Below are 23,070 nucleotides of genomic sequence, written 5' to 3'. Positions count from 1 at the left end.
AAACCCTAAACCCTTTTGTGTTTTAGTGTTTAGTGATATTGATTTAGAGTTTAGGATTTATCCAAGGGTTTAGGGTTTAGTATTTAGGGTTTAGGATTATGATTTAGAGTTTTGTTGACGACGTTAAAAATATATTTTTTTTGTAATTAGTATTATTTTTTTATTTTTTTTTACCTTTTAATTTAAAAAACATAATATAATTTGACAATATTTTATTTCTTTTTTAAAAGATATCGAATATGAAATAACACATTCTTATTGGTTGGTGAACCTACCTAGGGGGTGAACCCAAGAATAAGTCGTTTGATTAGGTGTTCCAAATTTGAATCTTAAGATACTAAGCTGTTAGAAACTATTTGTGGATTGGAATAACGTATGCACTGCAAAAAATATAACACAGAACACAAAGTCTACAATTAATCCAAAACTGAAGGTGAGCTGTTTGAGTCTGATCAATTCCCTACCGATATGGAAAATTGATGAGAAATAAAACAAGACCCTTCATTTGTTACATACATCAGTGTGAAACACATTAAAAAGTAACTAACAAAGAAGTTACTGAAAATAACTAATAAACCATATACTGTTGTTGTTATCTTCAAGACTGCAGAAATTGAGTGAGAAAATCAGAGAAGTTGGTGTCTTCTTCATTCAAAGCAGCAGAGGCATCATCATCATCACAAGCCACAGAATTCAATGCAGAACTATTAGTCTCTTGAATACTGTTAGCCTCCATAAACCCATCAGCAGAAGCTACGCAGTTCATTGTAGAGTCCAAAAGCGAATCACCAACGAATACTGAACTGGTGTCCAAGTCAAAGCCACTGAGTTGACGGATATCAATCAAGTTCATCTCTCCAGTTGAAAAGGTGTTGTTGTCTGGAGTGCCACAAATATCGTATGGGAGAAGGAGGGGTTGATCCAAGGGCTCTGTCATCTTCATGGTCTCGTTGTTGTCAGAAGAATTCATAGACTGAAAATCAAAATCGAAGTCAAGATCAATTAGTTGATCAAAATCAATCTCGTCCAAGGAGTCATTGTTGTTGTTGTGTGGGAGACCAAAACTATCACAAGTAGACATGATCTGATCAAGCTCCTCATCTCTCATAACATTATTGTTGTTGTAATCTAGGGTTTTGTCACTGGAACCGGACGGGAGAACTAGGGTTTGTTCCACCGTGGGTTCTGTTTTCTTCATTGTCTCCTCGTTCTTCTTCTTCTTCTGTTTCTTCAGAGGAGGCTCTGCCTCTGCGTCTTGAGCACGCAACTCATTGATTTTTGACAACAACCTAGACATTGAGGTGATGGCATGGGACAGTTCTTGGGGATTCTTAGATTTGAGAAGAGAATCGTCCTCCCACCACTGAGGCAACCCTAACTCTTTTCTTGCCAGACAAATCCCAAGGTCCTCCTCGTGATCATCTATTTCTTCTCGGACAGCAGGTCTCTCTCCCTTGAGAAAAGCGGTAACGATGGAGTCAACCGAAGAGTGACCGAAGGAGAAGAAGCTTACGTTGGAGTTGGCAGAAGGAGGTGTTGCCAACACTGCGATCTGTGCGCCGTTGAGAAGACAGAGCTGTGCGACTTTGCTATGGAGACCGAAGCTTCGTTTCGTGAAAGTCGTTGCCGCAGATTCGCGTTTCGTGATTCTCTCCATCGTAGCCTTCCTCTTTGTACCTTTCACCATTCTCGTTCGTGAAAAAAAATAGACTCAGGTTGATTTTTTTTGTTTTGTTTAGCGTGTGGACAAAGCAAAGTGATCGATGGACTCTGAATTGACGCAAATAGTTTCTTAAGTTTTTGGGTTCCATCAAGTTACCTTGTTTATGAGAAAAAAAAAACACTTGAGGAGGTAACGAGAATGCTGGAGCCTCCCTGATGTCAGTTTCATCTTAATATTGAGCCACAGCTGAAAGCTGGACCCTTTGATCAAAGCTTCATCAACGACAGTGTAGATTATGGTACAAATTCAGTTAGCTGGTTTTGTTAAACCAATTTATAGCATTTAGTTTTCATTTTTCCCGAGTTTAAAAATTACCAGAGTCTAATTACAAACCGAATCAATAGTTTAAAACCTCTTTAACTGGTTTGTAAATCGTGCAGGTCGTTTTCTGTATATACTTTGATGATTTATTCATAAGGCCGATGCCCTGGGAGAGATGCTATATGTGATCTAACGAGCAACGATAACAGGAAACGTATCAAATAAGTTTTTATTAAACAAGAGATATGCTCGTTGGGATATTTCGTCGAACACCTTCAGGACACAAAGGCTAGACATAAACAACGCATTAACTAACACACACATGAAAGTTAAAACCGAGAAGCAGATCGCATAACTCTTCAAGCTCTTTCACCACGGATTCTCCTAGCGAGCTGGATATCCTTAGGCATGATAGTGACTCTCTTCGCATGAATCGCACAGAGATTGGTGTCCTCAAATAACCCAACAAGGTAAGCCTCGGCTGCTTCCTGTAGAGCCGCGACGGCGCTGCTCTGGAACCTCAGATCCGTCTTGAAATCCTGAGCGATCTCACGAACCAGACGCTGGAAAGGAAGCTTGCGGATCAGAAGCTCAGTGCTCTTCTGGTACTTCCTGATCTCTCTCAAGGCCACCGTTCCTGGACGGAATCTGTGTGGCTTCTTCACGCCGCCGGTGGCCGGAGCGGATTTTCTGGCTGCTTTCGTTGCGAGCTGCTTTCTTGGGGCTTTGCCTCCGGTGGATTTCCTTGCGGTTTGCTTGGTACGAGCCATCTCGAAATCAAACAGAGTCACTTCGAACAATCTAGAGAATGGGAATTGATAATGCGAAGGTTGTTGGCATGTGAAGAGTTACGAACGAAGATGTGTTTGCTTTTATAAGAAAATAAATTTATTCCGGAGGAAAATCTATTTTCTTGTCCGTTGGATTAAAGTACTATCGACGGTTAAGATTTCATGATGCCATCAATCCGCGTGGTTCCATTTGTCAACCAATTAAAACACTCCAATCGCCCGCCCATTTGACCGACCTATCTGTGTGATGTATGTACTAATACTAAAATCATTTTTTTTTTCAGACTACGACATCTTTCGCGCGACTTTTTATGAAAAGAGTTCGTAGCGCCACTTTGAAAATGTTCGGCATGAACGAATTTCAAAAATATAGGTAAAAGAGTTTTGATTCATCAGTAAACAAGAAGTAAGAGGGTCTGAAAGACAATAATTCTCTTTAACATGTGGGATATGAAAAACACAAAATTAACCTAAATAGAAACTTCAATTTCCTATTTCTAGGTTTCCTTATTGTGTTTATCTTAACATATTAAACATCTAATAATATGTTAAGTTTCCACAAGCTTGGAATTATCCAACACATTATCCTGGTCTTTTAAGAGTGTCTCTTACATTTATTAGGATTAAAAAAAAATAAAAAATATCGATAAATCTAGAAGACGTCTCTTAATCAGGGACAAGAAGAGACGTCTCTTGTGATTCCTCTTCCTCCCTCTCCACCTTCTCCAGAACTTCATCTCACTCTCATCTCTATCTCTCTCCCGACTTGTGAAATCGGTTTCGAATCCAAGCCTCCTCCGTTGCCCAGACTTTGGATTGGGCTCAGCAAGACGGGGACGAAAGCGGAGACGTGAGCGCATCGGTCTACCGTCGCCGGTACACTGAATCGTCCTAAGCGGTATGGAGACATGGCGAACCGTAGAGTCTCGAGCCGTACCCGTAAGGTTGCTACAAAGATAGCGGCAGCTCTTACAAGCACCGACAATCGAACCTAGGCGTGTTGTCTGATTTCGAAATCACTTTTTGATTATTTTTTTTCCTTGGCAATGAGACCTCATTTGTGTTTGGTTGATTCTAGGCTGCTATAGCTAGGCTGGAAGCTTTAGAGAACGACAATGGAGCCCTAGAGGAGGTTGATTTGAACGACGATGAAGAAGCATCTCTCGACGAAGAAGATGATCTCGGTTAGCCTTGGCTATGCTCTTTGAGCAAGCTGGTACTGTTGAAATAGCTGAGGTGAATATGGTTTTTTGAACCTTTCTTGGTTGCTTGCTATTTCTACTTATTCAATAGCATTGCTTCAAGGTCATGTATGTTCTTGTGCATTGGTATTTGCATCAAATGGGAGTCAAAATGAGATAAAGTTTAGTTCTTTGGATTAAGTGTCTCTGGGGAATGGAAGGTAAGAGCTATTCTGTATCGGTCTTAATTGCACGCTAATTGTACTTGTTTGATTAGCCCCGTTAATTATGCATTGGTTTAAGGTCTTGTGTGTTCTGTGCATTGCAATTTATACTCTTTTCCCTTAGCTTCCTTTCCAATAATGGCTGTATGATGTGTCCCGCTCTCTCTTTTATAGGGGAATTGCTCCTGAACAAACATTTGCTTTCCAATATTGGTATGTTATCTACTCTCACAATGAACAAACATTTGCTTTCTTTTTCACTTGTTAATATAACTCATTAGTCTGTTAAAGCTTCCTTTGATCTCTATTCTGGTTCAAGTTCTGCAGCTGCAACATACCTAACCCGCTGAGCAAGACGTCTCCTCCTATATACCCCCACCAAGCGCACAATCAGGATCATTGAAAGCATAAGAGACACTAATTGAGCAATTAGAGTTCAGTTGCCTTATTTTTTGGGGGGAAGGTACCTGAGCAGTGTGGTGGCGGGTTGCTTTTGTGAGGAGACTTCGAGCTTGTCTTCTCCACTTGGTACGTTCTTTTATGTTCCTTTAGAAACTTGTATGCTTTTGTAAGTACTAGTATTCACATGTCTTATAAACTTGTATAAATGAAACTAGTATTACTTAAGAAAAAGTTTAAGTTTAATAAGAAAATTCAAAAATTTGGTGTTTAATTAAATTTTTTTTTTTAAGAACCCTTAAATAAGAGACTTGCAATGGGGCAAGTAAATTTGCGGGTCTCTTCATCTGGTCTCTTAATTCACTTTTACAATTAAAACATATTAAAAAAAATAAGAGACCCATTTAGAGTCTCTAGAATAATGGTGCTCTAAGAGCATCCCCGTTAGTGAACCCCATCTTGGAATTGTTAGAAATTTTTTAATATATTTTGGGTGGGGTCATGAATAGTGATGAATCTATATATATTTTGCTAGTCCATTGGTAAACCTAAAGATGGGGTTCATAGGAATAAAAAAAAAAAAAATTTAGTTTTTATTCAATACAATTAGAATTCATTAACATACAAAGTTTTAAAAAAAAATTTGAGCAAATAACAAATTCAGAGTTAAAACATACAAACATACAATTATAATATACTAGGGTCGGCCCGCCCTACGGGCGGGATGTAACTTATTTGTGATTTAGGTTATTATTTTTTGTATGATTTTGTGGACGCTGTTTTTGATTTACATTTGCAAGAGATGTATATGATAATGATTTTTGTATTTTAAAAAGTTTTATGTGAGGAGAGATTATATGTGATGATATATATTTTGCTTGTTTGCAATAGTTGTTTTTTTTCTAAAGAGTTGTGGCATTGTTATGTTGTGTGGGCTTCAAATGGTTTTCGTGTTGTTTCTTTTTATGAAAATTTGATTTCGTATCTGGTGTTATTTGTGGTTTGTAATATTTAAGTTCAGAAGGATTGGGTTGTAGATATTTTTTGTATGTTATAGTAATAACAATCACTATATCAATTTTCGAGATTATTGAGAAGTGGTGGTATTGTAAAGATCATATTAGTTCCATAACATTTTTCTTTTAATATAGAGACATCGCATAAGGAACATTTGATCTATCTCAGCATTTTCCATCCCGAGACATGTTGGTTTTCTATTCATGATGATCCGTAAATTTCATGCATTCATCATGTTCTCATGTGCATAACAAAATTATGGCATAAAAATAGTTACATTTACCACAGTGTTGTTTGCTAATATGTGAAGATGTTTTAGTCTTGTTGTGGTTTTGTTTCAAAGTCAAAATTATTTATTTTTTTCCTAATAATAATTCTTAATTGTATTAGATTAAGTAAAGATTTTCTTACTTAATCTCATAAACTGAGTTTTACAGTCATTCATCTGAACTGGACGATTTTCAGATATTTTAAATTCTTTATGTTACAATTAAAATAAAAATCAAAGAAAAACACATTGGTTAAGTATGTATAATTGGTTTAATAGTTTTTCTCATTTGAGAAGGTTTGGTTATAGATGTAGTTTGAATAGTTATTTTCGTGGTTACTTTATTTTATGGGGTTTTATTATGATTTTTCACTATTTTTTGCAATTAAGTAAATTTATACTTTGATGGTTGAGATGATTTCAATAGAAATATTTTTTTCTTTATTTTGGTAATATAGATATTTTATATTTTATACTTTCATTAATACTCTTATATCTTATAGTTTTTCTTACGTTTCAATTTAAAATTTATAATTACAAACATTTTATTTTCATATCAGTATTAAATTAGTTGTATTGAAACTCTTTTTGAAATTCATGAAGTTACTACATTTATTTGCATATGGTTTCTATAAATACAATTATCATTTATTTTTTATAATTATTTTTTTAATTCTATTTTAATATATTTTCTCAATTAATTTTTAAAAATGTTTTAAAAGATTATGTGACTTATTCCATTTTAGTTGTAATATGCTGTTGTTCAAAAAAACAAGTTGTAATATGCTATAGGCATAACAACTATAGGCATAATAAATATTATTTTAATACATATAAGTAGAAAATGTTAAAATACTATCATATATGAATTAATATTATAAAATGTATAAAAATATTTTAGCATATGATTATAGGGTATCAAGGTGCAGTTTTATTTGAATATTACTTTTGAAATGGATTTGAACTTTAGAGTCGATTTTTGAATATCAGGATAAAAATTATATTATAAACTTATAATTATTCTTGGTGACTTACACAGATTTTTGAAAAGCTATTAGCAGTTTTTTTGTTATATATTTTTTTATTACTTTCAATAAATTTGATTAATAATCTGTTGAAACCATTAACCTTTATACATTTTTCTGCACACATCGGTTAATGCCACAATCAGAAATTTAAAGTCAAAAATAAATATATGTGTGCTACGATGAATAGATTTTCATAGGATATACATATATAATCCAAATTAAGCTGCTTTTTTTTTTGGTTTTGGAATGTATAAATTTACATGCTCTTGCTTCCTCCAACTTGAAAAGCAATGGTACAGACTTTGACGCTCTGTGTTTCCCACATTGTTGAAACGCTATCTTTCTGAAAAGGCAAGATTAATATCAAATTGTTGTAGCTCCTTTAATGCTAGCAGGTTTGACTACACCGACTGAGATGGAAGCTGCGTTCCTCCTCCCACTGTCCCAGCCTGAAAATATAAACCATGATAAATAAATATGTCAAATCAAATTGAAGAACTTAATAGAGAGATTTGATCAGTTACCTGAGTAGTTGGCGTAGTGATAGAGATACAGATATATTTCCCGTTAATGGTTTCCATCATTGATGCATTGAGAGCTCTCCATTTTTGAGCTGGATCTTGGAAAATAGCTATGAATACATCAAGAACTATGTTTCTGGTGTGAGCGTTGAATCCACCTAAAGAGCCTGCAACAGCAAAGTGCCTGTGAGATTCTTGAGCGAGCTCCACCAAAGCAGTCACACGTTTTCAACACCTTGTTCACGATCTCTCTTCTGATTACTGCCTCACAAACTAAAACTGACATAAATGAAGGTTACAAAAAAAATATAGTGCCATGTCGAGACATCAGCGCTTGCTTTCTACTATGTCTAATAGTTTCTGTTTCAAGATCAGTCTACACAGAAGAAGTATAAGAGACAGATTAGTAGAATATTAAACTGAAAAACTCGCAACTTTCCAATGAGATTTTAGGTTAACTTAACTTGATACAATGCTTTGATTGCTTGAGGAGAAGCCCGGAAAACCTAATCAAAAAATGAATTTGAATCTATGGGTGAAATAAATATTGAGACTGAAAAAAGCAAAAAAAAATTGTAGATTTTAAGCCGTAATATGTTTAAAAATACGATTGATCATGTGTTTGAAGAAAGGAACAACTTTAGTTCCCAGAATCTGAGCAGAATAGGTGAAGTAACTTTATACATTGATATATCAGGAACTGTGAGGATGATGCTATACGGCTGAATGCTTACCCTTTTATAGGAGATAATCACCGCCTAGATGAAGGATAAGAATCATTGAATGCAAGATCGTGGCATGAAGAGTTACGCTTTTGTTAATGGCGTTCAATCAATTTGATTGGTAACGGTTCCGAGGTCAAGAATAGAGACCGAAACGACATGAACACAGACACCACCGACTTTGAGATTACTGAGAAAGAGTCAACGCACACGCAATTTCAGAATCATCGCCATTGATGGTATACGGAACCAGACCTTCGATGACCAGATGAACCCTAAAAATGTGAAGATGTTGTGGAGACGGGCCCATTATTTCTATGGAGATCGGCCCAGAGAGAATTATCTATTACATACAAATCATACAATTTCGTCCAAGCCCATTAAAAACCCGACATCCAAACAATTTTTAAATGGAACGCACAGGCCTAGGCCTGGACACGTGTTGACACCGCAGAACACGAATTTGTGACCTGGCGCTCAGGTGGCGCAACAGGAGGAAGACAAACATTTATATATATATATATATATATAGATTTTTTTTAAGAACAAATTAAAACATACAAAGATTTTTTTTTTCACAACAAATAACATACAAAGATTATTCATCATGATTACCACGTTTTTCCCATACATTTTCAACTAAATCAGCTTTCAAACGATCATGTATCTGTGGATCCCGAATTTGATTCCGAATCCCAAGCATATTAGGGATATTCACACTTTCTCTCCTTTTCACCTTCGAACTTCTGCTTGACTCTCCTGCTTCGAAGTCGGATGTATCATACAGAGTGTATCCGTCGCGTTCATTCTCTACTATCATATTGTGCAGTATGACACAAGTTCTCATAATCCTTCCTATCTTTTCCTTATCCCATAGTTTCATTGGGTTTTTAACTATTGCAAACCTCGATTGCAATACTCCAAAAGCACGTTCGACATCTTTTCTGACGGATTCTTGACGCATAGTTTCGCTGGATTTTTTAGAAGAGAAATGAATGTTGTTCACGAAAAACAAAAAACAAACAAAGACGCACTTTGGGAATTTGGTTAAGTGTTTGCGACATTGTTTGGAAATTTGGTTAAGCGTAAAAGGTAAAGTGTTTGGAAATTTGGTTAAGTGTAAAAGGTTAAGTGTTTGAAGAAGTAGAGAGACAATTTTTAAGAGAAGAAGTTCAGTTTGTTGCACATTTGAGCAATAAAAGAAAGACATAGTTTATATAGAGCATCCCATTACATAGCCGTGAATGAAAAAAAAAGTGTAGAAACAAACAAAATTCTACACTTTGCCCGTGAAACAAAGATACAGAAACATAAGTACAATAGCTAGGTAGAACCCGTGACCAAGTACACAAGTAGACAGAAACATAAAGACAGTAGCTAGGTAGAACCCGTGACCTGTAGAACCAACCAGTAGACAAGTACAACCCGTGACCTGCAAAACAAAACATATCAAAGCATTTCCGGTAAGTTAAAAAGTGTAGAAACAAACACAAGTAAACAAGTACTCAAGTAAACAAGTAAAGAAGCAACATCAACAAGTTAACAAGCAAATGAAGCAAGAAAACAAGCAACTAAACATTGTCTCGCACAAGTTAAACAAGTTGTAAATTCAAAAAAATAAAGCCACTGACCAGATCAAAGCATTTCTGAAACTAGTTTGTTTTTCAGTGACACTTCAATATCAGATAGTGTATCTTTTTTGGCAAGGAGACGATCAAGGAGTTTCTGTTTGGATATGTTCTGTTTCACAGCTAGCATGCTCTGTAATTTATCATAGACTGCTTCTTTCCCATGCTTCTTGCGTTTCGCTGCTTTGCAAGCCTTAACACCATGAGGCCTAACCTCTTCCAAGTCAGGCACCATCTCCTCAGGTTCCTTCCTTTTGTCCTTTGCACCATCTTTGCAAGCACAGTTTGATCTCCATTTTTGATCAAACCTAAGTTCCCTCCACGCATGTTCAAGAATGAACTTGAACTGGTAGTCATTGAAGAAGATGTCATGGGCAGTCTTCATGACATCATTATCATTTTCGCCACTAGCTTGCGCCTTCAAAGCGGCCTCATAGCTTCCGACAAACTTGCACACCTGCTCATTCACTCTTCCCCACCTCTGCTTACAGTGACTTGCCTCTCTCGGAGAGAAGCCACTGAGCTGAGGGCTTGAGTTGAAATACTCCTCTATTCTCTTCTAAAACGCAACTGCCTTCTGCTCATTACTCACTATGGGATCCTTGCTGGTGTTCAACCAAGCACTGATGAGCACAATGTCTTCTTTTTGTGTCCACTTTCTCCTTTCCACTGGTTTGGGAGATTCAGAGCTCTGGCTACTAAACCTAGGAACCTCAGAAGACTCTACTTCTATTGTTTGACTGCTCTAGGAAGTTAACAGGTTAACAAACCCGAGAGAGTTTAGGGAAAAAGGATCCATTTTAGTTTTGGTTGGTGTTTTTAAGTTGGTTTGTGTTTTCAGAATTGGATTCCCTATGTTTTTAAATTAGTTTTTTGCGTTGATAGGAGAGAAAAATTAAACATACTCTAACTACCAAACATTCATTATACTTAGTACGATAATACTTAATTACACAACAACTAGTCCACAGATAGCATTCATTACACATCAAATCAGTTGAAAAACTAGAACATTCATCACATAAACCAACCAACACAGAGTTAATGAAAAATTTAAGTTCAGTTCTATTAGTTTCGTTAGTTCATTTTAAGTATATTTCCTCAAAACGTGTATGTTTTCATTTTAAGTTCAGTTCAGTGCAGTTAGTTCAGTTCATTTTAGTTTAGTTTTTTTCAGTCTAGTTCTACTTCTAGTTCATCATTCACACGTCTTCTACTTCTAATTTATCATTCAAGTTCAGTTTAGTTCAGTCTAGTTCTACAGCATGCACCGTATAACATAACAACCACAAGCAGTTTAGGTCTAGTTCTACTTCTAGTTCATCATTCTAGTTCGGTTGAGTTTACCTTTAGTTTTCATTCGAAGCAGATCCTCTCCAGGTCAGCGACCTGCACAATGAGGTTTTTAACATGAGCCTGGAAATTAAACGGCAATGACACTGTGTTAGTGACTTAACTATTGATACACTAACTATACAAATATTTAACTACGTTAAAGAACATAATTGATACACTAGCAGAGTATACTTAACTAACCTCCAGTATCTCAATCTTTTCATTGAGATTCGGCACCCCTTTGATCACCTTCTCAGCCTCCTCGACCCGCTTAGTCAGACATGCGATCTCCTCTTGGACACCAATCACCCAAGGTTGACGATAATGTAACCCATCATCCTTGTTTACAAAAAAAAACACAACTCAGAATTGCGTTGCAACATAATTTATACAAGTATGCCAATTCAGACTTACCTCGTAGTTTTTGCAGGTGAAGAAGCGCTTCCCAGGAAGAGTGTCGTAGTCCTCCTTCCCCCGAACCTCGTTAATGATTCTCCCACCACACGGACACCTTGTCGGAATACCGTATTGTGAATCGGCCACATATCCACGCATGTTGATGTACTCATGTTGCCTCTTTCTCTCTCTTGTCTCTTCTGCGGGATCCATATGTACCAGAAATCGACATGATTAGAACATAAAGACGAAACAAATAACATGCAACGAACCCTAAATCGAACCATAATGACGATTTAGTACCCTTACTTGAAACCCCCAAAACGATTTAGAACCCTTACTCGAAACCCCCAAATCGATTTAGAAACCCCCATAAACGAACCCTAAATCGAACTCGCATGACGAATTACCACCAAGAATTGAAACCCCCAAATCGATTTAGAACCCTACCTCGAAACCCCCAAATCGATTTTGAATCGAATCCCCGAGACCGTGAATCTACTTGATTTCGAATCCCCTAAACCGTGATTCTACTCGATACTGACCTGAGCTCGTTGAAGAGACAGTCCGTCGTCGATTAGATGAAGAAAATTTCCGGAAGTCGGCGTCACTAGAGAAATCGCCTCTCTCTGCGAGAAACCCTAGCTTTTTCGGAGAGGAGAGAAAATGAAGTGAAACACGCTCAACCCGTGTTTCTTCGTCGTCTATCCGAAAAGGCGTGGCCAATGGGTGATTGACACGTCGCTTGAACCCGTATCATACGGGTTCACTTGTTAGAGCCGGTTCACCGAAATTAACCCATTTTCTCTTTCTTTTTTTTCATTTCGGGCCTATGACCCCGAGTCCATGAACCCCTTTACAACCGCTAATGCGGATGCACTAATAGATGATACCATCAACCCGCGTGATACAGAAAACGAAGAAGTAATAGGCTATACTATTTTTTGTGCATCAAGAGAATCGAATGTGATACATTGTTGTCAAATGCCAATGCTTGAAGCTTATTTGAAAAGATGGACGATACGTATAGGACTCGATGGCTTGGGTGTCTGACCCCTCTTGTGAGTCGAAAAGTTTTGGAAGAAGAAACTATGAAAAAATGTTTTAGATTTCCTTCATGTCTTTCGATCTTAATATCATCAAAAATGTCATCATAGAATAGAATACAGACTTGAGTGATTTCAGGTAACTCGATGAACACAGTGCCGGCTCTAAGGGGTGGCAAACATGGCATATGCCATGGATCCATCTTAAAATTAACTAAATTTAGTGATAAAAATGGTCAATATTTTATGTTTGTTTCTTAGAACAAGGGTCCAAAATATTATGTTTAACCAATTATAATACATTAAAAAAAATTTGTCCATGGATCCAATATAGTTTTAAGCAGGCACTGTGAACACAGATCAGTTCTAATGTTAATATGCTCAGATAAACCAATGAACAACTCCATCAGACAATAAGAGGCTATGAGCTTAATTGTGGCAGTGCCCCAAGAAAATTTGACAATCAGCTGCTTAGGTAGGATTTATTAGTGGGAACAAATTCCAGAAGCCACCTCGAGCCTGATACTGAGTTAGTATTGGACCCTTGGAGCCAAGCTACATCAACCACACTATTAATTGTTGAAACTAAATAAGCATTCAACACAAAACTTCTGTAAGCTTCCACAAGTGGAGCAAGCAATGAAAGAATGTCTCGCAAGCTCATTATTGTGTTGAATTCGTATTCGAGCTAACATCATTCTCTTGCTCTCCCTTCTCTGCTTTTGTTTGCCATCCCCGTAAACATTGTGAAGTACTTTGTTACTTCGTTCGTTTCCAACTAAGTTGTTCAGGGAAAATCTTTTGGATATATATAGCAAGTTAAAACTTTTACTAATATTCTCTTCCGTTGAAAAAGCTATTCCAGGAATTTTAGAATGAATATCAATGAAACCACAAGATAGTATCTCTTGTTTGTGGTAGGTTGATTGCAGTTAGCTGAAAACTTGCCTGATGCTAATGAGATTTGGTTCTTATCAACGCCAATCATTAATGTTCATCAGTCTTGTAACGTCTACGAATATACAAGAAGTTCAGTTGACGTTTCTTCGGGCAAATCAACAGGGTGCATATCATTCTAAAGTTTTGCTGCAAAAATGAATTTAACTTTGCAAAATCGGCACAAGAGTAAACACTTTTTCTACTTGGATGGTTTGGTTTGTAATGATAACATATCGTGAAAATTAAAACATCGAACGCGTGTAGAAAGAAAGGTTCACGAGAAGGTTCACGAAACTAAAAGATATTTCATACGACAATGTCATCTAAATTGAACACCATAAGCATTTCTGGAAGATTCAAAATGTATTCAAGTATCGAAGCAAGACAGTACCAACAAAAAGAAAGTAGATAAGAGGAAATAACTTAAAAGAGAGATGTTCCTTTTCCCTTCTTGTCTCCACCAATCTCAAAGTGCTTGCACCTCTGCAAAAACCCATACAAATGTTAGAAGAAACACATCTCAAGACTCAAAAGAATGTAAACAAAATAACTATAAAATGTCTCATTACCTTAATTGAGTGCTGAGAGAAATGCTTGCATGTTTGGCACTGGAGCCTCAAGACAATCTTCTTGGTAGTCTTGGCCTGTTCCAAAAAACAAAATAATGAGTGCATACGAATAAACCCGATCATTTGAATAAGACTAATCTGAGACATTTCACAAAGTCTTATATGAGAATATCAAAACTGGTTCTCAGATGGAAGACAATTTATTAGAAGTCGACTAAAATCTGATTCTTAACGATGGGGTTTTGGTTACCTTCTTGTGGAAGACGGGCTTGGTCTGACCACCGTAACCGGATTGTTTGCGGTCATAACGACGTTTACCCTGGGCAGCAAGACTGTCTTTACCCTTCTTGTACTGGGTGACCTTGTGTAAGGTATGCTTCTTACATTCCTTGTTCTTGCAGTAAGTCTTCTTAGTCTTGGGAATGTTCACCTACCAATTCACCATAAAGCAACAACAACTTCGAGTTAACTTCCGCAGTGAAAACGGTTTTCAACAACATACATATTGATAGGAATCATAAGATCACTATTCAAACGTCTGCTACTCACAATAATCATCAGAACATACTTGATGTAGCAATAAATAACAAAATCTCAAACAGAAATGGTTGCTAATACACTAGACTACTCAATTTATCAAGACTGATAGTGGCCTCTTACAATTGGTGATGTGATCATTTTCTAAACTACGGATTAAACTCTAATTCACGAATGTAGTGGAAGAATCAGAAACAAACCGATCAAGGAAAAAGATAAAATCAAACAACATATCTATAAACAAGAGTTTCCTTTTCTTAAGAACTGTTTCTCTAAGTGTCCCCGGGATCAAACAGAGCTCTACGAAACACCAGGTGTCCTCCTAAACTATGAGAAACTCAACAGGGAAGAAAGAAGAGAAGAGAGTCTCACCATTTTCGCTCTTCGGTGCAAGCTCCTGCCGTCGTCGTCCTCCGCTGCCCAAAAAAAAAACACAAACAATCTAGAAGAACAAAGTTTATAAGAGAACCTCGTGAAACCCTAGTGCCTTGTCAAACATACGTTGGGCCTCTATTAATATTAAAGCCCAGTTATCTAACCAACTATAAGCCCATTATCTCACTTCTTTCTTTTCAAGAGCCGAAAATAAATAAAATAGTATCCTCCCTCCGTTTCATAATATAAGTAGTTTTGGCTAAAAACATGAAGATTAATAAGTATTTTATAATAAATAGGTTAGATATAATTTAAACAATAAAAATAAGTCTATTTAACTTGATTGGTCACAGTATTCAATAAATGTAAAAATTACCTAAAAATACGAAAAATAATTACATTTTGAAAGAAAAACATTTCCCATATTATATACTTTGGCTGGCACGTGACCAAAAACTAGCCGTTAAAGTTTACAACGGTTATGTTTCTTTAGTTCAAACTTGAAACCTCGAGAATCTCAAACCCTAAATCCCCATTTCACTTTCTCTCTCTCTCAATCTCTGAGATCCGAAAATTGAACCTTCTCAAATCTTGAATTTTTTTCTAACATGGCTCCGACGCCGTCCTCCGCGAGATCGAATCAAACGCAATTCACCTTAATCAGAACCCCACAAACCAAACAACGACTCAATTTCCACCCGAAAACCCCAAACCCAGACTCCTCCAAAGACCACCATCTCCCACCGGAGCATCCAGTCGAAGTCGTCGGCCGGATCCGAGACTACCCCGACCGCAAGGAGAAACCAGCTTCGATCTTGCAGGTCAACCCAGACAACCAAACGGTCCGGGTCAGAGCCGAAGTCGGGTACAGAGACTTCACCCTCGACGGGGTTTCTTTCTCGGAGCAAGAAGGCATCGAATCTTTTTACAATAAGTTTATAGAGGAGAGGATTAAAGGCGTGAGGGTTGGTAATAAATGTACTATCATGATGTATGGGCCCACCGGTGCTGGGAAGAGCCATACCATGTTTGGCTGTGGGAAGGAGCCTGGGATTGTGTATCGATCTTTGAGGGATATTCTCGGAGATTCGGATCAAGATGGTGTTACCTTTGTTCAGGTCTCTGTTCTTGAGGTTTATAACGAGGAGATTTATGATCTTCTTTCCACTAATAGTAGCAACAACTTAGGGATTGGTTGGCCCAAAGGAGGAAGCACTAAGGTAACCTTTCTTCCTTTCTTTGTAGCTGTTCACTAACTGTAGCTGTACCTCAGGATCTTTGTGTTCATAATGTTAAAATCTTGGGCTTTTGACAGGTCAGGCTTGAAGTAATGGGGAAGAAGGCCAAAAACGCAACCTTTATTTCAGGGACAGAAGCTGGAAAAATCTCTAAAGAGATTGTCAAAGTGGAGAAACGGAGGATTGTTAAAAGCACACTCTGCAATGAAAGAAGTTCCCGGAGTCACTGCATGGTTTGTTTTAATGACTGAAGCATCTTTACGTTTCTGTTTGTTAACAACTTATATAAAGTGATTGTTTATATGTTTAGATCATACTTGATGTGCCTACTGTTGGGGGAAGGTTGATGCTTGTTGACATGGCTGGTTCTGAGAATATAGACCAGGCTGGGCAGACTGGATTTGAAGCAAAGATGCAAGTAATGTTTGCTTACTCTCTAGCCTCTCTCAATATATTCTAATTCTGATAAAAGTATAACTGACCTGTATCTTTATTTAATATTAGACTGCTAAGATCAACCAGGGTAATATTGCACTAAAGCGAGTTGTGGAATCTATAGCAAATGGAGACTCTCACGTGCCCTTTAGAGACAGCAAGCTCACTATGCTGCTTCAGGTGAACTTCTTGTTCTATTGTTGTATCATCTGGAAGGTTTTTTTCTGTGGCTGCTTTAAGATATTTAAGTCTTGTTTCTGTTTTCTTGATGCAGGACTCTTTTGAAGATGACAAGTCAAAGATTCTAATGATTCTATGTGCGAGCCCGGATCCAAAGGAAATGCACAAGACTCTTTGCACTCTAGAGTATGGGGCAAAAGCAAAGTGCATAGTTCGTGGGTCACATACTCCGAACAAGGATAAGAATGGGGGTGATGAGTCTTCTTCTTCTGCTGTGATTTTGGGAACAAGAATAGCAGCGATGGATGAGTTTATTTCCAAACTCCAGTCTGAGAAGAAACAGCAAGAGAAAGAAAGGAACGATGCACAAAAGCAGCTGAAGAAGAAGGAAGAGGAAGTTGCTGCTTTGCGATCTCTTTTAATACAGAAGGAAGCGTGTGCTACCAATGAAGAGGCGATCAAAGAGAAAGTAAACGAGAGAACACAGCTTCTGAAAGCGGAACTTGAGAAGAAACTTGAGGAATGCAGAAGAATGGCGGAGGAGTTTGTTGAGATGGAGCGGAGGAGGATGGAAGAAAGGATAGTGCAGCAGCAGGAAGAACTGGAGATGATGAGAAGAAGGTTGGAGGAAATTGAGGTTGAGTTCAGGCGCTCAAGGGATGGAGGAGATGCGGTGAAGTCAGTGGATGAAACCAGTGGGTTTGCCAAGAGACTCAGGGGTCTCTACTCCGATGATGATATGGTGAAGTCGATGGATCTTGACATGGGTGATCCAGAACCAGTCAAGCAAGTCTGGGGTCAATCTGCTGTTTCATACCAACCAAGCAACACTATCAGTAGCAATTTGTCTGATGTCTTGCAACCAAAGCCTTCTGAGAGTATGTCTTGCAATCAAATGTACCCTGACCGTGTATGCCTGAGCACTGTCTTTGAAGAAGAGGAGGTCGAAGAAGATGAGGAGAAAGTGATAATCGAGGACAAAAGCATCTGCTCGATAACAACACCAGTGCCTAGTTTGAACTTTGGAGGTATGGGTGGTGAAGAGAATAGCTTCAACATTACAGACGACAAAGAATCAGCAATGTCTAGAAAGATGAGAATTCAAAACATATTCACCCTTTGTGGCAATCAGAGAGAGATGTCTCAACACACTGGCCAAGAGGATGTTCCTCAAGCCAAGAATGATCAGTTGCTGCTTCCTGTGACGAATAAGGGCGAAGCTCTAGCAGTAGAAGACGCAAAGGAAAACAATATCTCAGTTGATGAAGGTAACAACGGACAGATAGATATCTACGTTAAGTGGGAAGCAACTACTACTGATAACCCTCGGAAGCAGCTCATAACAACACTAAGAGTTACGAAGGACGCAACACTGGCTGACTTGAGGAAGCTTATTGAGATCTACCTTGGATCTGATAACCAAGCTTTCACGTTTCTCAAGCTCGGGGTAACAAGTTCAAAACGCTTTTCATTTATCTGTTTGTTATATTCTGGTTCTAAATGCAGTTCAATGTTTTGAAGGAACCATGTGGAGCTCAAGTGGCAAAGGAGAAAGAATCAACAGTTGAAGCCACGAGTCTGCCTTTCTGTAACGGACACGCTTACCTGGCTACACTGAGACCGGGGAAGAGCTCATCTCAACTTCGAAGTCTTACACAAGCGAGTCCACTTCCATTAACTCCCATAGAAAACAAGATGCAATTTACTACGCCCATCTCAAAAGTGACACAGAACCACCAAGTTGATAAACTTTCATCACCCATAGCAGCTCATCTCAGCTCCACTCCTTTCATCACTCTTCGCAGACATTAGCCGCTACGTCTATTTCTTTTGTTTGTTCAAAGGCAGCCTTAGAGAGATGCAACCTTTGTCTTGTTTTCAGTGTTGGAAAAGAACTTATATATGTACTACTACGTCCACATCTTCATCACATATATTCTATTTCGGCAGAAGCAGAGCATTGCCTTAATCTAGTGTACAACATTTGTCATTAATGTTTGACAACTTCAAAATGATTCCATATTATAGTTCAAATTTCAACAAGGTAGGTTTCATAATTTCATCTCTACTATGAAGTTTTAGAAAACAGAAAAGCAAAAACCTGTAGCCATTACAAGTTACACTTTAAGGATATGAATATTTTTCTTCAACACAAACAATGCGAGGGAGAGGCAGATTAGGCATCTCTTTCAGTCCCTCTCATCTTTGTACACAGGATGCGAATCCCGAAACATTTACATGTCCTTTCATTCTTAACAACTTCCTCGTCCCTATCTTCATTTCTTGTTCTTCGCCGAGCCGATGGTAAGGAGCTCAAAGCTTCTAATTCCAGATGCAGATGATGGCTTAGACTCATAGTTCTGTTGAGTTGTGGCCAGCCGTGATCCACTTGAAAATAATCGGCTTGAGCGGTTCTCGCTTGGCTCAGCTGAGGAGCCAGGTGATATCACACCTCTCTTTGAAGAAGGGTTTCTATCAGACTCGTGCTGCAAGTGAAGCCATCAATTCATAACATACAAACTTTCTCACGTTCTTTGGGATTCTTACTTTGGATCTCGCTAAGTAGAGAGAAACTGGCGTGATAGATTTACAGCCAGCGAAAGAAGGAGCAACAAAAACTAACCACTTCTTTGGAAGAAGAGGGTACATCATCAGAAGATCTTTGTCTAGAGCGGTCACCATGAGCTCCTTGGCTTGAAACATTTCGTCTGGTGAATGCCTCAATTGCCCCTGAAAATCTTCCTCTGAGGTCCTGTCCCACTGAGGTAATCAAGTTCTCAGTTCTGGATCATTCTTTCAGAGTGTTTTGTCATATTAAATTCAAAATTCTTCCAAGACAGACATGTTTCAATATATCTCTTTTAATTTAACCCCACAACATATATAAAGACAGAGAACAATGTACCTGTAGGTTTTTCAGATATTTCTGCAGGTGGTCCTGGAGGAGGGTCCAAGGGAGTCAGCTGTTGTGAACGATAGACAAAACAACAGCAGGATAAGATTTTGGATTTGTTATGAAAATTTGGATCTCCACAACACTTGAAATCAGTAAAAGAACTAACCCTTGGTCTCGAAGTAGAGCCAGTCTGAGGATATTTCAAGGTTGTCCAATCAAACAAGTAGTCCAGCTGGTAACCTACAAGCATAGTTCATTTCATCAAAACAAACAAAAGAGCTATGTATAAGTTCCACGAAGCTCCAAGAAACACAGCAAGAAGATTCATTTCTCACCTTCACGAATGAAAAGGTCTCTGAAAAGTCTTCTCAGATATGAATAATCTGGTTTGTCCTCAAATCTCAGTGATCGACAGTAATGGAAATACGAGGTGAACTCTGATGGATGTGACTTGCACAGAATCTCCAAAAAGAAAAAAAGAGTAAAACCAAGCTAAGTCAAAATCTATAGGATATTTGAAAACATTATATCAATGGTGTACCTCTACAGGAGTAAGCATCTTCTTTTCACTAATCTTGTCATACTTCTGCTTCTTTGTACCACCTTTTAAACCTTGCCACGGAAGACTGAGGCACAAGGGGGCATGAGCTCAAGTTTAAGGTTTAATTTTTTTAATTAAGTTATAAGAAAGTTTCATTACCTTCCTCGTAGAAAATACATCAACACATAACCAAGTGACTCCAGATCATCTCTTCTACTTTGCTCTGTAAGTATGCATACAAAATGAGTCAGCAAAGAAGAAAGAGTTTTCAAATGCTTCAGACAAGAAAGCCACGGATGTTATTAGATGAAAGCAGTTCTTACCAATCCCAAGGTGCGTGTTGACACTTGCATACCGTGCAGTTCCTGTTAGATTCTTGTTTTCTCTGTCAATTTACAATGAACACTAGTAAAGCAAGCCGGAAGAAGGAAAGCATCAAACACAGGTCCTGGAATCAGCTAGACATTATAAGAGGCATAAGAATTTGCAGATCTCACCTGTATGGTATATGTTTTTGTGTCTGAAGATCCTTGTATTTTTTAGCAAGGCCATAATCGATGATATAAACCTGAAGAGGTTCAAAATTAATTTGATAAACCAGACAGCTTTAGCACTAGTCCTATCCTAAGGACACACCTTCAAGAGCCATACAACAAACTCATGATGCAAAAGTAGGATTACCTGGTTTGCTTTGCGCCCAAGACCCATCAAAAAGTTGTCTGGTTTAATATCGCGGTGAAGAAAACCCCGGGAATGCATGTACTCAACTCTGCATATCTGCATCCATAAAGGAACAGATTAGCATCGTTCATAAGGTAAAAGGGCATATCATAATTCATAATACTCAGTAACTTACCAACTGATCTGCAAGCATTAAAACAGATTTCAAAGTGAACTTTCGAGTGCAGTAATTGAATAAGTCCTCCAAGCTGGGGCCAAGAAGGTCGATAACCATGCAACTGTAGTCACCCTCGACTCCGAACCATTTGAGATGGGGAACACCAGCTAATATTCACAACGGCAGAGTGAGAGGTGGGGGTTTGGAACTTATAAACAAGTATCCTAGAAGAAACCAAACTCACTTCCTCCTTGGAGATGCATATATATCTTCGACTCATACTGCAGTTGAGGATGCCTCGTCTTCACAGGCTCCTGTGTGTCAAAAGAGAAGCAATTTTTAAAACAGAAATGTAGCAAAAATCAATTCACAAAAGACTAAAACAGAGAGGATCCGTTATTCAATTTTGAATGAGGAAACTAAAATTTAAAGTGGTAAGTGTTACCAGCTTAACTGCGACTTCTTCTCCAGTCTGAATATTGATCCCTAAAAATAAAAGATCAAAATTAAAACACGTAAACAAAGAAGTAAAAAAAGCAAAGCAGAAATGTCATACCTAAATAAAGTTCACCGAACGATCCGCTACCGAGTTTCCTACCCAACTTAAACTTTCCGCCGATGACGTGATCCATCTTCTTCTGATTCCGTTCCATCGATTCAAAATCACGACTTTCGCAAAGCTGATTCTAGTGGTGAAATTAGAAGAGAACCCACCCCCAAGCAACAGTGGTTGAAGCTGGTTTTGATGGTGAAAGTTGCAAGAAAGAGAAGAGAGTGTTTTCTTCTTTAGCTCCAGGATAGGATAGGAAGCAAGAAGAGGAATATAGCAAAAGAATTTGAAAGGAAAGGGAATTTAGTAGGATTCGGATCTGAGTTCTGAGGAAAAAGTTTTGGTTTTGGGGAGACTCAATAGTGTGGGAAGAAAAGAGAAGGAATAATCTGAGAATAGGAGAACTGAAAAAGTACGAGGCATATGTGGAGTATTGTATAATCAAGTTCCACCAATCAGAGACTATCTTTGTTTTTGTTGGGCCACGTTAAAAATGAAACTTTAGAAAACAGTCACCAACCCAAATATTTTCTCTTCTTCTCTAATTATTCGTTGGCGCAACAGTTAAAATGATATACTCGTACAGTTTCATCCACTGTTTCGAAAATCGATCTGGATCCGCTTTTCAATCGGTAAACCTGGTGATCCAATGTATAATTCGATTTGGATTTTAGGAAAAAACCATTATTTAAAAATATAATAAAACCCGCGAAAAACCATTAAAACTCAGAACCAAACTACCGGCTGAACCATTAGTTGAACCAGTACATACATTATAATCTCTATAAATTAATACTTGATAAATTAATAATATCTATAAATTAATAAATTTCGCCGGTTCCAACTTGAACCGGTTCAAAATTTGACAAAATCGATAAAATAATAAGATAATAATTTTTTGAAAATTATATGTAAATATATGGTCCCATTAAAATTATAAATTAATATTTTATATGTATACAAACTTTAACACTTAACATATTTTTGATGAAATTTAGTAATATTATATCTAAATCCACGTTTAAGTTCTATGCAATATATATTATATACACTGAATAATATATTCAAATTAATATAAATGTCAAATTTCAAAAAGTAAAAATTAATGTCTATACACTAAAATCAAATATTTTTCTTATTTTAGAATAAATATATCTTAAAATAAGAAATCTAAATAAGAAAACTTTTGTAAATTAAATATCTCTATAAATTAATAAAATTTCAAAGTCTCAACATTATTAATTTATAGAAGTTCTACTGTATTTTTTACTTATTTTTTCTTAGACTTATTTAACTATGTTATTAGAATCTGTTTTATATTTATTTTTGTTATCAATAATATATTACAATTTGATGTTTTACTTTCGTTTATTTTGGATTTAAAGTTTAATTTTATTGTTCACGCATTAGACATTTAAATACTTATAAATTT

General features: G+C 37.3%; 7 protein-coding genes and 1 long non-coding RNA gene across 10 annotated transcripts; 1 reads left to right on the top strand and 7 right to left on the bottom strand.

Moving 5' to 3' along the window:
• Positions 1–596: 596 nt before the first annotated feature.
• LOC106338698 (agamous-like MADS-box protein AGL97) lies at positions 597–1,687 on the bottom strand. The gene has a single exon (XM_013777615.1). The coding sequence runs from the start codon at positions 1,685–1,687 to the stop codon at positions 599–601; it is 1,089 nt and encodes a 362-aa protein (XP_013633069.1). The 3' UTR covers positions 597–598.
• A 508-nt stretch (positions 1,688–2,195) lies between these two features.
• Positions 2,196–2,833, bottom strand: LOC106342868 (histone H3.2). Its single transcript, XM_013781918.1, has one exon. The coding sequence runs from the start codon at positions 2,752–2,754 to the stop codon at positions 2,344–2,346; it is 411 nt and encodes a 136-aa protein (XP_013637372.1). The 5' UTR covers positions 2,755–2,833; the 3' UTR covers positions 2,196–2,343.
• A 4,190-nt stretch (positions 2,834–7,023) lies between these two features.
• On the bottom strand, positions 7,024–8,398 carry LOC106342869. 2 transcript variants are annotated; one of them, XR_001269895.1, is made up of 4 exons: positions 8,148–8,398; positions 7,649–7,919; positions 7,417–7,580; positions 7,024–7,341 (listed from the first exon to the last, which is right to left on the bottom strand). It is a non-coding gene; the product is annotated as an uncharacterized LOC106342869 (long non-coding RNA). The 2 variants fall into 2 exon arrangements; XR_001269894.1 differs by having other exon boundaries at positions 7,417–7,919.
• A 335-nt stretch (positions 8,399–8,733) lies between these two features.
• On the bottom strand, positions 8,734–9,099 carry LOC106338697. Its single transcript, XM_013777614.1, has one exon. It carries the CDS (start codon positions 9,097–9,099, stop codon positions 8,734–8,736), a length of 366 nt encoding a protein of 121 aa, XP_013633068.1.
• A 671-nt stretch (positions 9,100–9,770) lies between these two features.
• Positions 9,771–10,148, bottom strand: LOC106338696 (glutathione S-transferase T2-like). The gene has a single exon (XM_013777613.1). It carries the CDS (start codon positions 10,146–10,148, stop codon positions 9,771–9,773), a length of 378 nt encoding a protein of 125 aa, XP_013633067.1.
• A 3,612-nt stretch (positions 10,149–13,760) lies between these two features.
• On the bottom strand, positions 13,761–15,054 carry LOC106339641 (60S ribosomal protein L36a). The gene is made up of 4 exons (XM_013778487.1): positions 14,958–15,054; positions 14,299–14,478; positions 14,049–14,123; positions 13,761–13,962 (listed from the first exon to the last, which is right to left on the bottom strand). Exons 1-4 carry the CDS (start codon positions 14,958–14,960, stop codon positions 13,903–13,905), a joined length of 318 nt encoding a protein of 105 aa, XP_013633941.1. The 5' UTR covers positions 14,961–15,054; the 3' UTR covers positions 13,761–13,902.
• A 514-nt stretch (positions 15,055–15,568) lies between these two features.
• On the top strand, positions 15,569–18,798 carry LOC106342043 (kinesin-like protein KIF22-A). The gene is made up of 6 exons (XM_013780824.1): positions 15,569–16,180; positions 16,276–16,431; positions 16,509–16,616; positions 16,703–16,813; positions 16,908–18,260; positions 18,335–18,798. The coding sequence occupies exons 1-6, from the start codon at positions 15,569–15,571 to the stop codon at positions 18,623–18,625; spliced, it is 2,631 nt and encodes an 876-aa protein (XP_013636278.1). The 3' UTR covers positions 18,626–18,798.
• Positions 18,799–18,862: 64 nt separating this feature from the next.
• Positions 18,863–22,417, bottom strand: LOC106342044 (casein kinase I). 2 transcript variants are annotated; one of them, XM_013780825.1, is made up of 14 exons: positions 21,645–22,417; positions 21,534–21,574; positions 21,333–21,402; positions 21,107–21,255; positions 20,932–21,027; positions 20,748–20,818; positions 20,574–20,635; positions 20,410–20,473; positions 20,251–20,335; positions 20,045–20,171; positions 19,876–19,949; positions 19,719–19,779; positions 19,437–19,573; positions 18,863–19,299 (listed from the first exon to the last, which is right to left on the bottom strand). In XM_013780825.1, the coding sequence occupies exons 1-14, from the start codon at positions 21,739–21,741 to the stop codon at positions 19,090–19,092; spliced, it is 1,344 nt and encodes a 447-aa protein (XP_013636279.1). In that variant the 5' UTR covers positions 21,742–22,417; the 3' UTR covers positions 18,863–19,089. The 2 variants fall into 2 exon arrangements, with proteins under 2 accessions (XP_013636279.1, XP_013636280.1); XM_013780826.1 differs by having other exon boundaries at positions 19,090–19,299; positions 19,719–19,776; positions 21,645–22,276.
• Positions 22,418–23,070: the final 653 nt, after the last annotated feature.

This window comes from Brassica oleracea, chromosome C4 (genome assembly GCF_000695525.1).
Source record: "Brassica oleracea var. oleracea cultivar TO1000 chromosome C4, BOL, whole genome shotgun sequence".
Taxonomy (NCBI): Eukaryota; Viridiplantae; Streptophyta; class Magnoliopsida; order Brassicales; family Brassicaceae; genus Brassica; species Brassica oleracea.
The sequence above is the reverse complement of the archived record's forward strand: the minus strand, read 5'-3'. Positions and strand labels throughout refer to the sequence as shown.